General features: G+C 50.7%; 1 protein-coding gene across 1 annotated transcript in view; it reads left to right on the plus strand.

The window, feature by feature from the left end:
- Window positions 1-5628: 5628 nt before the first annotated feature.
- LOC106818185 (proteoglycan 4-like) overlaps window positions 5629-13838 on the plus strand; it is a gene marked incomplete at its 3' end in the record, with an annotated part of 13860 nt that continues 5650 nt past the window's right edge. The window contains exon 1 of the mRNA XM_014822912.1: window positions 5629-6380. Coding sequence (XP_014678398.1) covers window positions 5629-6380 — 752 coding nt within the window. The remainder of the gene's footprint in view (window positions 6381-13838) is intronic.

Here is a 13838-nt window from a genome sequence, read left to right on the forward strand (position 1 = left end):
AACCACAGGCCCCGGCGTGACCGCGAAGTACAGCGCTGTAATGGATACGATGTGACACTAGATGGTCCCGTGGGAAGTAATTAATTAGACTAAATGCGTCTTCAAAAAACTCCAACAATTTATCAGAGATTATATTAACTAAAGACATCGTGTCTGAGTGATGAAATCTAGATTTCTAGAAATGTAACGTCACAACATCGTGTTCGCAGAAGACGATATGATGAGTTTAATTGTACAGCTTTCTTACCCGCCCCAAGCGTGCGTTATCTAATTGGAGAACAACATGGTCGTCCCACGCGACAGTGACCAATGGATAGTTTTATCGACTCGTCAGTGAGGCGCAACGTCTCTGTATATAGGGACGTTCGGGCTAGTCCGAGCACAGAGGGTAACGTAGGTAGCGTCTCGGTTTTTCCGCGCGCATAGTTTATTGCGCTCCGGAATACTCTATTAGACGGGAAACCATGCATTTCGTTCGCCCTCATGATTTTTGCAGTATTAGGCTTACACTAAGGAAATTAATGGTCTCAGTCCAACGAGGTAGATCATCCCGGGAACGAAGGTTTCGATGGAAATCTTTAATCCTAGATTCATCGGGATGATTCAAACTCGACGAATCATCTGTAAGAAATAAGTAGTTTGGTTTTTCTAATTAACCTCATGTTAGGTAAACCGGGTCGAGTCAGCCTGAGAATGTACCGTGTAAAAGTTCACATGTAGCATCCCGTACGCTCATCACGGATGAACTCTCGCATGTTTAATGATAATCCTGATTGATTGTGATTTGATTTCGTTTATCTGGACAAATGAGGTTTTGAGTCATTTGAAAAAATACAGTATGTACATCTTATGTGTAATACCGCGAACATTTTAATTATGTTTCTGTGTATGTTTAATTACAACAGTTTCACGGCACACGGAGGAGAGGCAGCGTTGTGGAAATAAAATCTTCCGTTTCGAGATTGCAAGTAGACAATCCGTTCCAAGGCGTTGGATACCTTTTTACCCTACAGGTGCAGCTACCAATCCATATGCGACGCGAATAATTTATACTTAAACTATGAGCACGCGGAAGAGCAACAGACCTCCGGCCAAGGCAGCTGTGAATTCTCGTCAATGTGAAATTTTTTATTAATTTAAATAAATCCAATTTAAGTGGAAAAAATTAATTAATTAATTAAATAATGTAATTGGATCCGGATTTAGTGCGAGCGTTGCAAGGTGGGGGAGGACTGTGGTTGCCCCTTAGCCCTGTGTTTGCGTGTTTCGTTAAAGTCTGACTAAACAGCAGCACACCCAGCGCACCGTACGGAACGTGAACTGCATAACGTGCATGGTAACAACCACACACACACACAACACAACCTCAAGAGACACGCGGGCCGGTGAAAAACGGATAACCCCGCCACGCCCGCTGGCGCGAGTATAATTGATATGCCATCAAAACATATTATATGTTAGTAAAAATAGAATGTAGCTACAAGCAAGGTAGTAAGACAGACCGAAGGCCAAGAAGGGGCCAAATGCGCACGTTATACTAATATTCAGCGCCATTAGCACGGTGGGCGGGCGGAGAGGAGATGGCCGGGGTCGGTGCAACCCGATACTGCCATCGGAAATTTACAAATGCCATCAATCATACGAAATCCGACCACCGGAGGGCCAAAATCACCTGCCGTTGCGTGAGGTGTAACCAATACATTACAAACAGTTAATTCACATGTAGGCGCGATCTTATGAGTACGAGAGTGCACACAGACACAGCCTTTGTAATGCTCGAATTCGCCTTATCATATTGTGTCCTAATCGCCGGCCCGGCGTAGTGTGTGTTGTGTGTGTGTGGTGGGTGGTGGTGTTGTGTGTGTGTGGTGTGTGTGTGTGGGGTGTGTGTGTGCGTGTTGTGTGTGTGTGTGTGTGTGCGCTCGGTCGTATAGTTGTAACGTGTCCAGGTTCTGCTACCGGGCGCGGTACCCTTGTGAGGTACCGGCTAGGTAATACTCACAGGGCGTAAGTAGACAGACACGGAAGTATGACGTACAAACAAATGTCTGATTTAATATATTACATCAACAATTGAAACAGAGACAAGTCTATTAGTTAACGCATACTGGAATGCAAGATCTCTAAATAGATTTCAACACCACAAGCAACGACATATCATTTACTGAGTCTAAAAAGCGAGTTTACATAAGACATGAGTTTGATGCGATCAACACTGTAACACGAATACGTAAGAGCTAAAAGTATAAACAACAGCCGGTATACGAGACATTCAAAGCGTTGACCCAACGCTTACACAACTACATACTTCACAGAATCGAGATCCACGCTGATGATTCTCCCTTTTGTTCAAAGTGGCTGTATTTATCGAGTTGGATTGTCCACGTGACTTAGTAGTCTATACGGAGTTTTTAGTGTAGGTTAATGATGTCTAGAAGGACCACCCAAGTGGGTCATTCTGACCACTGTCGTGATTTCTCACAAGAGGGGCCTTCTTTGTTCTATGCAGTTCTAGTCCCTCGCTTGGACTAATGATCATCGTTAATTCATGTTCTTTACGACTCCCAGCTCAGGCGACGGAACGGTCTTCAGTTAAAGAAAGGGTTTGCTTATCTACAGCAATTAGGCCTTGAAGTAGACGTTGGCCCTTGAAGACCCGTGATCTGCACACTGGTGGCATATTGTAAGTCGTAATGTAAAATATCGTAATGATGACCTTTTCGCGTTCATTAACCAGCACCATCTTTGCTAGATATAGGCCTACATCTGCTGGGAGGAACAAAGGAAAGATGAAGACATGCGAGCGGCTGCGCAATACGCACAGGAGCAGATTAACATGGGGGGAAAGCTGCCGCATGGCTGCCGCTGCAACACTGACACATTAAAATATATATAAAATATATAATTAATACTAATAAATATCATAATTAAATATAGATAAATATAAACATAAATATAATAATAAAACTATATATTATGTGTCAGTGTGCAGCGCAGCCATAGAGAGAGAGAGAGAGAAAGAGAGAGAGAGAGAGAGAGAGAGAGAGAGAGAGAGAGAGAGAGAGAGAGAGAGGGACAGCAATCCATTACTATCTAGCCCCTGTCAGGCAATCACATATTCATGTGTATGCGCGATGTGTGCAGTCTTTCGCCGTCATCATATTAGTAGCTGACGTTATACTCCCGAGTGAATGTCTCTAGGGAAGATGCTGCTGCTGCTGCTGCTGCTACATCTTACGCAGTAGCAAGCTCCAGAAATAATGCCGTAGAACAGGGGATCTCTAAAGATACTGCTACCCAGTGAACCATTGGGGGAGCGTGGCTTGGTGACACATTTCCGTCGCGCACATGTAAATGCCACGTCATTACTGTAAGATGTGACAACACAGGGCGAGAGTGAATCGATGCAAAATAATGCGGGCCGAAAGTTAATGAAGGGAAGGTCAAATCGTAAGCGGAGTGGTCTACGTAAAGCACTTAGGTGTAATCGGAGTAGAATCGCCCTCGAAGTCGTTAGTCATGATTCATTAGTCATGACAGTGCATGTGAAAATGCAAATGTGATATGCAACCGGGAGAATTGGCGACCGGCGATAGATGGCCGAAATCCAGGGATTTTATAGTCAAGGGAATTTCGCCCCTTTCACATGGCCTCGTCGACAGACCACTCTTGGGGCAATTAACGCCAAGGTAGCAATTACGATAAATGGGGCAGTGGTCTCACATCTTGTCGAAAGCACGGACAGTTCTGACTGGGGAGTTGGCCGGGTTTTTATCACGTGACCTAGCCAGATTAGCAATGGAGAGAAAGAGAGGTAATATAAGAAAGAGGTGAGAGATAGAGAGTGGTCGTCAACAATCAATGTCAAGAAGTCAACCAATAAGACAGAGCTAGGTGATTAGGCCCGTGAGTGGGGGAGAGCACATGCCCACCCAAAGACGCCGCCCCGCATCTGAAACGGGATGCGGACGGGAGACGGGAGAGGTATTAGAAGGGGGTAGAATGTACGAGAGTCGGAGAGAAGGTGCACTTATGTACTGTTGCGTTTGTGTATGTCATAGCATATATACAGTGGAAGGAACCCCGATTTTACGTGCCCCGAATTAATGTGAATTTAGAGATGACGCGATGAGTCGTTGGACACCTCTTTTTTGCTCTTATACCCGATGTAGTGCAACCCCGCTTTTTTCGCGATTACATTTTATGGACCTCAACCATTGAGTTATAACGGGGCTACACTGTATATATATAATATATATATATACTTGTAATAAAGCTCCTAAGTAACATGCGACACCCTTCGCCAGTCAATTGTCTACGACATGATGACAAAGCACAAACCTTCCCTACATTGGTATGCAAGCGTAGCCGAATTGCATATCTAAGGTGTAAATATTGTGACTCACCAACATCTAAATGAACGACTACGATTATTTAACACGGCATTACGATTTTTATGGTTATTAGCATTTTAAACTTTCATTTTATTTTTTATCCAAATCAACTTTTTCAATCCAATCATGCTCGCCCATTTGCGAAGGGTACGACGACCATTGATTTGACCCACGGTAGCTAGATACAATAATACGACACAACGCACACCTGCTCTTGCATGCTTTAAAGTCATAGTCAACCCTTGACCACTACGAGCTATTTCAGCTACCCATGCAAAGTGCTCTCCACTCCCACAGCAATCGTATTAATTAACTTCAACTGTCTACACAGGATCCTGACAAGATACTGGGTCCGTTGCAGAAAACAAATATCGCAACATTGTTTACCATTAACTCCACTCGTAAACCGTTGACAGAAACATTTGTAAGGTTACGAGAACGAAAACGTCCGCAAATATCCTCATAACATTACAGCGCTCAAGACCCTCTCGTCAAGTTAATATAATTGAAATAACAACATTACACTACAATACAATTATAGTGATATTATATTTAATAATAATAAAATGTGTGTTTCTTAAAAACACTCAAAACATATATATCTACGCTAAAAAAACAAAACAAAACATTAAAAATGGCTATGCATTGTTCTCTTGTTCAAAGTTCCACGCCTGCCACGACTCTCGCGGGTCTCCGCGTTACAGGTGAAATTTGTCTTGTGTGGCAGAATATTCAATGACCACTCGTTTTTCATCAAAATAATTATCATTGGTTAGCCACCAAATACATAAATACTGTTATGTACAATAAATTATGCAATTGAATTTTGTGATTGAATTCTCATCCAATCAGCAGCCTGAACGTTAACATGAAGTTCCTGTTATCGTGAGTTTTCTAATAGCTGCGATGTGTTTCTGTCAACGCTAGTCTCGCAACATTAGCATTAGTCGTAAGTGTTATCGTAGCATTAACTTTAGCATTAACTTTACGATGTTTCTGACAACGGGCCCCTGAGCTATAGCCAATAGTTTCTATTTTACTTATTTTTGAAATAATTAGTGCTAGCGTAACATCACACACCTTCCTCGTATATGCGAAAAAACGAAACGGAAGCAGTTCGAAATTTGTTTCTGACGGTTAACGAACGTAATAATAAATAGTAACGACTCAGTACGACGCTCAGTGAGAGATGTTCTCTTATTTGTTGCCCGCAGGCGCGCCGCCGTCTTGAACCATGAGGTCCGGAGCTTCCCATAGGACCCACGAGCGCAGACGGAAGGACCAGTGGCATGACCCCCCGGGAGACGATCGCAGCTACATGAGCTCGAGTTCCCAGCACTCCTTCAACGATGAAGACTTCACCGGAAATTCTGGCAATTTCTGGCCCGAGCCAGTACTCCCCGCTCACTGGTCGGGGGACGAAGGATGCGGGCAGGGATTCGGGGAAGGCGGCCGCGGCGGAAGAAGATCGGGGAATCGGCAGCGAGGAGCGTCGAAAGGTGACCGAGGCGGCGCGTGGGGCGGCAGCAACCAGCCGCTGCAGCCGGCCTGGCAGCAGAACCAGAGTTGTCGCGAGGCAAACGTTAACAATAGAGGTGACGTGTGGAACGCGCCCCAGGTCGCGAACAACGGCGCGGCGAATCTCGGTGATCGGCCGTGCAACGACGAACGACGTCATCAACCCTGGCAGAATTGTCGAGGCACGCAGATCTATAACCGTGGCGGCGACGGTCGGTGGAGCGATCGGGGGGCGTGCGAGAACATCAGGAACAATCTGCTGGACAGGGTGGAGGATGTCTGTCAGGACGAATGGCGAAGCTCCGCCGAAATGCATCCGTGGAACCGAGGCAACTGGATGGGCGAACAGACGTGGGACGCTGCCCGAGGAAACACCGTGGACCTCGGATGGATCAAGCGGGAACCTTCGTGGGAGAACGCGCGAGACGACGCGGCGGCGTGTAACCGCGGCGACAGACGTCCGGCATGGCAACGCGGCGGCGGCGCGTCGAACGATCGGCGTGGTCGTCGCGACGATTTCCATCGCCGACCGCAACACGTACCCACGGACGTCTCGCCACTCAAGGGAGGAGGTAGAGTTGGAGGCGGAGGCGGAGGCGGAGGCGGAAGAGGAGTCAGAAGAGAAGGCAGAAGAGGAGGCAGAGGCGGGCGGGGATGCGACGACAGCGGCGGAGATGAGCAGCTGCCGTCGCTGCTGGATGGACTCACGTGGGTCGACGCAGGGGACGAGGTCGTCGCAGTGAGGTCCAGCGACCCCGGCACGACTTCGACCCGGGGGAGACGTCGCCACGTGCGAAGCCGCAGCAGGTCCGGAAGAAGGGCGACGAGTGAGGGCAAAGGGCGCCGCGGAAAGTCGACGGAAGCGGCGGAGTTAGTTGCCGGGCAACGGGCGTCGGCTGAGAGAGAACGGGGAAAGCGGTCGCCGTGTCTTGATGAGAGGAAGTCTGGTAGTCTCTTTCACGACAGTGTGGACAGGCAGAGGGAGAAGGTGGATGTAGAATTAGAGAGCAAAGAAAGGGGGAAGCGTCACGGTTTCTGACCCTGAGCAGCCGTCGCTACCCGGCGTCTCTCTCACACTCAACGCTACAGGCCCACGAGGGCACGAAAGGTCGCAGCCTGAAGTGCACAAAATTCGGCAGAACTGCCCCCCCACAGCACTCGATGCCGCACCTCACTGCTCTTCAACAGCCCGCAACTCTACATCCCACACAATACCACTAACGTGTCAGCAGATGAACACCCCCACCACAACTCACTACTGTAAGGTTCAACCAATCTCCAACACAACCACCACCGAGAGGACCAACACCACCACACCCACTCTTGACCTACAGTAGTGATGTTGGGGTTCTCATCTGCGCACACTTCGGTATCCTCGTATTTACAGTTTCGCTTTGAACAGTGAGGTCCGCATCATTGTGGGCATTCCCAATTTTGTTGCACTTCGCTCCCACCTTCCTCCCTCTGCTTCCTACTGTCGTGAGAGAACCGCCGTACACCCTTCTCATCAAGAAACCTTGCGCTTCCCCCCTTCTCCTCTGCCTCTACCATCCACCTCCCTCTCTGCTTCCCACACTGTCGCTGAAAGAAGACCTACCAGACTCCTCTCATCCCAAGACACGCGACCGCTCCCCTCCCTCAGCCGACGTGCCTTGCCCGCACTAAACTCCCCGCGCCTTCCACCTGACTCTTTCCGCCGGCCATTTGCCCTCCACTTTCTCCCTCCTTCCCGACCCTCGCTGCCGCGCTTCGCCCCCACGTCCGCGACCTCCTCCCCGTGTCGCAATCGTGCGCGCTCGCCTGACCCTCACCTCCCGCCCACTCTCGCGTCGCCCACTGAGTCCATCCACAACCGACGCAGCTGCTCATACTCCGCCGCTGTGTCGCATCCGCCCGCCTCCGCCTCCCTACCCCCTCCTCTTCTACTCCTCTTCTGCCTCCGCCGTCCGCCCGCTCCCAACCTACCCCTCTCCCCTTGCACGGCGCATACCTCCTGGTCACGCCCTTTGCCGTCGCAATTGAAATCGTCGCGCCGCACCAGCGATCGTTCGACCCCCCCGCGCCCCCCCCCCCCGTATTTGCCATCGCGCGCACCCGTCTGTCCCGCGTTACACCCCCCCCACCCCCCCCCTCTCCGCCGCGCCCCCCCCTCCCCCCACGCAAGCCTCCCGGCTGAATCCACTCGAGTCCCGGTTTTCGTGCATCGTCCCACGCTTTCGCCACCCCATTGCCCCTCGCCGTCTCCACCCGTTGGCCCATTTCCGGCGGCACTTCGCCATTCCGTCCTGAACTGACCCCACTCCCCCCCCACCTCGCCACACACCTCCGTTCCTACTGTTCTCCCAGCAACCCCCCCCCATCGCTCCCACGCACCCCCGTCCGCCCCGCGCCGCGTTCCATCACCTCGTGCCCCTCGACATCCTGCCACCCGCCCGACGATCCCGCTTCGTCCGTCACGCCGAACTCCACGCACACCTTCCGCCGCGCCCCACCTCTCGTCTCCGCCGACCCGCGCGCGTTCACGCTCCACCTCCATTTTACAACTCTGCCTCCACCAACCTGTCCTCCCCGCCCCCGGCTGCAGCGCCTGGTTGCTGCCGCCCACCGCCCCCCGCCTCGCACCTTTCCGACTCTCCCCCTCGATTCCGCCATTCCTTCTCGCCGCGCCCGCCCTCTCCCGACTCGCCCGCATCCTTCCCGTCCCACAGCGACGGGAGTCGCTGGCTCGTCAAAAATTGCCAGCAACTCCTCCCCCGTGCAACCTCTCTCCACTCGCGACCCAGAGTCGCTGGCAACCTTCCTCATTAGCTGCGACTCCGCCTCCGCGGTCCCATCCCACTGTCCTTCCGTCTGCGCTCCGTGGTCCCTATCCCGCCACCCCTCCCGCACCACAACCCCTCTCCGACCCACGCGCGCGCCTGCGCGGCAACAAATAATCAAGCAACCATCACTCTCCATCTGAGCGCCTCCTCCACCTCGCATTCGCTTTACTATTTATCATCCTACGTTCCGCTTAAACCGCCCACACACAAACCCCTTGCGAACTGCCTCGCTCTCTCGTTCTTTTTCCCCATACCGAGGCAAGTGTGTGATCTTAACCCACCACCCCAACACACATAGAATAGAGACCTATTCTCTCCTGTATACCTCAGGGCCCGTCTGTCAGAACCACTCCTCCACAAGTTCAACTCTCAAACCGTCCTACCAATGCCTCACCAGTCGTCAACACTTACCCGACTAACTCCCGCCTAACCCCCCACCACACCCACCCACAGACCACACATCGCAGCTCACTAACACCTCAACCGACTAACCCAGAACTCATCACAAGCTGCGATCTCGACTGACACCACTCCAAACCTCACAAAATTCAAATTCTACACATTCTATGTCACATCACAGCTAACTTTATGCATACTATAGGCTAACCACCCACTACACCAATACACTATCTTCTCACTCAAAAAACCGACGTCTCACTTAATCTAATTCTGCACCACCACACAAATCCTCACACGAACGCGACGCCCGAACGAGTCGTGGCAAGCGTGGAAAACCTTTATAACAATAGAACAAATGCCCATACCTCCACCTTTCGTCAAACTCGTACTCTCCATTAGCCGTAGCTAAACCCTTAATGATTTTTACGTGTTTTTACGAAAACACACATTTATCATCTCATTATCAAATATAAATATCACTACTACCATTTAATTCCCTTACGTAAATTGTCTCATTCCCCTTCAACCCTTATCACTTAAACGTTACGACAGCAAGGGTCTGAGCCCTCGTCACACTACACTCGCACCCCAATTTCGACGAATCTTTTCGCTCTCTCCTAACTCTACAATGGTTTCTGTCAACGTTAACGAGTGGATCGCCCAGCTTCACCCGTAAGACCTCACGCTCCCTGAGACTAACTCCCTCTCCTCTTCCCTCCGACCCACCCCGGCCAGCTCCACCTCCCTACTCACCCAATACCCACTCCTCACCACAACTTGCAACCCTTCAAACTCATACGATACTCCCCTCCGGTGACTCCGCCGCACCACACTCTCGCCCCCACCGCGCTCACTCCCTGAACATAGTCGTAGTGGCTCACAAGGCTCGACTAGCATCTTAAAGCACCAGAGCTCGTCCGTTCCGTACTCACTCGTCAATCCTACGCTCCCGTGGGTCAAACCAATGGTCCGTCGACCTCGCAAATCCGACTGACACTCATCGACAACCACTCTGACTCTCGCGCATACACACAACACCAAACTCACACACTCTCTCACACCTACACACCCACACACCCCACTAAAACTCGATCGTAATGCCCCCCCGTCGCTCTAAACTACCACTCGTAAGCCTTCATCTCACCATGTTTCAAGCCTACAACCTACATCTTAGCACACCCTCAAGAACTACCAATCGCTACGCGCTCGCATACAATCTACGCTAGTTCGCTCTGTCATCACTCGCGTCCCGAGACAACTCCACCTCGGCCAAACTGCTCGCATCCTCACCTCGCCTACGACCCGCGCTCTCCCTACTACCAATGACACCTCCACCTACTCCCTCATCACCCACTACCTCACTACCCCACACCCCACACACCCACACACACCATGTTGGTCCATCAAATGTAAATCGTCGAAAAACAGCCGCGGGTCCACAACCGGAGGTATACCAGACCCCCACCCCCCGCCCCGCCCCCCCCACCCCCTCCCACCCCCCCCCCCCCCGCCACCGCCGCACAAAAAAAGAGCTCCGCAACGCACTCACTCACTCATCATCCGAACACACCATTAAACTCGGCGCCACGATAACCCCCCCAACATCGGGTTCTTCACTGTCTTACCCATGCCACAGACCATACACAAACCAACAGTACATAATTGCACCCTTCTCTCCGACCTCGTACATTCTACCCCCCTCTCAACTACGCATCTACCGTCTCCCCGTTGCACCTCTCGTTCTCAGCCATGCGTGGCGCTCCGTTGGCTGTCTCATCGCTGGCTCGCCCCCCACTCACAGTCCTCAATCACCTACGCTTCCTCTATGGTTCGACCTCCTTAACATTCGATCGTTGAACCGACCCCCTCTCTATCCTCACCCTCTCTCCTTTCATATTCCTCTCTTCTCTCATCATTGCTAACGTGGCTAGTTTCACTGCAACCAAAACCCCGCAACGCCACCCAGTCCAGAACTCGTCCGCTGCCGCTCCGCCAAATCCTAGATCCCTGCTCCATTTACCGTCAATCTCGCTAACCTTGGAGCCCCCTTATTGCCACCCCACACATGTGAGTCGACGAGCATGGAAAAGGGGCGAAAACCTTCCCCTATGCCACCTATAAAGAAATGCCTGATTTACGGCCATCTATCGACCGTCCCCAATCTCCCGATTGCAAATCACATTGCAATATTCACATACCAACTGTCATGAAACTAAATGACACAAGTGACTAAAAGACCTCAGAGACAATCTACTACAATTACACAAGTGCTTATTACCCCAAGACACTCCCGCCATACGATTCTGAACTTTCCCTTCACATATACTCTCTCTGCCCCCGCATCCCATTTGCACGATCACATCTCGCCTTGCTTCACATACTTACCAGCTAATGACGTCAATTTAACATGTCCGCCCCGACGAAAAATCCGCTTTCACCCACGCCACGCATTCCAATGCTTCACTGCTTAAGCAGTATCTTATCAGAGATCCCTGCTTCTACGCATTATCTTCTGGAGCTAGCTACTGCAAATGTGCAGCACGCAGCAACAACACTCAGCATCTTTCCCCTAACTACGACCATTCCCTCGGGAGTATACGTCAAGCTACTTAATATGATGACGCGAAAACTGCACACATCGCCGCAACTACACACCTGAATCATCGTATCTGCTGCACCCCAGCGGGCTAGACATAGTATGGCCTGCGTCCCTCCTTCTCTCTCTCTCCTCTCTCCCTCTCTCTCTCTCTCCTCTCCCTCTCTCTCTCTCTTCTTTTCTCTCTCTCTTCTCTCTCTCTCCTCTCTCTTCCTCTCATCTCTTTCTCCTCCTAGCTCCTCTTCCCCCTCCCCTCCTCCCTCAATCTACACCTACCTATCTATTCTCGCTAATCTACTCTATTCTATACTCTACTCTATTCGCCATCGCGCTGCGCTCCTCTGCCGTTCTCCTCCTCGCTTCTCTCTTATTTTTATCTCGTCTTCTCCTACTCTCTCCCTCTCTGTCTCTCTCGCTCTCCTCTCCCTTCTTCCTCTCTCTGCTTCCTGCACCATCACACGACCCTCCCTCTCTGACCTCCCAGCTAAACTAGAGTCTTACTTGTCCATAGAAGTATGTGCAATTAGCATGTCACGAAGTATTTTCCGAAAATTACGTTAAAGCGCAATATTCTTCACCCCTACATTGCATTCTAGTTCCCCCACTACACTACCTGTCAGGGACTACCTACAAAGACTTAATGGCGCATGACGCAATGAACCGACGCCCAATACCAACACCTAATGACGCAAAATAACACACTCACATCCCGTAACACAGAACGACACACAACGAGCTCGATTGCAATCTTATACACCATCCACTAACCCCACGATAGCATGCAGCACACCACCCCCACCACACACCCATACACCACATACACCCCCCGTCACCACCACCTACACACAAAGCGCCACATATACGCACATACCCGCACATCATATATCAATATGGCTCGCCGCCTGCTCAACTCAACATGGATGTATACTCCCATCCCCAACATATACACGGTACCCTCAGAGAAACCGCTTGCCGAAAGGGTGTGATCCAAAGCGCTAAAGCGAGATCTTGCGCGCAGTTCCGCGCACAGCACACCCCACCGCGGAACGTCCTACACCAGTAGCCAGCGCTGGCTCACTGGATCCGTGCGCCGAAGCATAGGCCCGGCGCACGCACCATAAGTGTCCGCCGGCGCGCCCCCCCACGACCACTCGATAACTCCTTTCACCCCCCCGCCCGGAATACAAATGAAACACTCAGCTTCCTTGAGCTGCCTGCGCCCTCTGCAACGCCTTCAATGAAACCCATACCTCCTACTAAAGTCGTCAACACCTTCTACTTCCTCACAGCGTTCTCCTACTTTTATTACCAATCTCCGTATTCTATCTACCTGCGCCGTGCTCTACATCCGCTAACGACGCACACGCTGCACCCGCCTACACTAACCCTGGTTCTCTATAATACATATACTCGCTGAACACTAATACGCCTCATTCCATTTAAACCATACGAAACTTTCTACCTATATACAAACAATACGACGTCAACCCCCATCACATAAATTGAACCCACAGCCAACCCCCACCAACCCCCCTCGCCCACTCATTACTCTCCGCCCGATAGCCGAATCCTAACCGCTCAGCCCTATTTTCGCAACTTAATTTTACCAGGAAACAATAACCATGAGCTTGCTTGACTGCTGTCCTTTGCAACGCCTCAATCGAAAATATCAATAAAAGCTGCCAACACCGCTCCTACTTCCTACACCTCCGCCTATGTATAGAGTTATTAAAATTTATTTTATATGCGTCAGCGCTCATATAACGATCGCAGCGCATCGAAAGCATAAGCTTGTTTATAATATAAAATACATGCGCCACATCACTATCCCTCTATGACTGTCACCACTCACACAATGTTCCCACCTATACCACCACAACAATGACGACCGTAATAATCACATAATAACACATACAGGTACCCAGTATTTGATCCATTCCTACCGCTTGTGATCAGCCCGTCACTCGTTCTATATAGCCACCACCTAACCGTCTATTACCATTGCACCCTTCAACCTAAATCTTCGAGCATCGCTGATCTCAAGTTTCTTCTGCGGAAGTCTTCTCACAAGAAGCTCACAGCGCCCCCCCTGACCGCAGGGTACTACCA

Source organism: Priapulus caudatus, unplaced genomic scaffold (assembly GCF_000485595.1).
Source record: "Priapulus caudatus unplaced genomic scaffold, Priapulus_caudatus-5.0.1 Scaffold2079, whole genome shotgun sequence".
Lineage (NCBI taxonomy): Eukaryota > Metazoa > Priapulida > Priapulimorpha > Priapulimorphida > Priapulidae > Priapulus > Priapulus caudatus.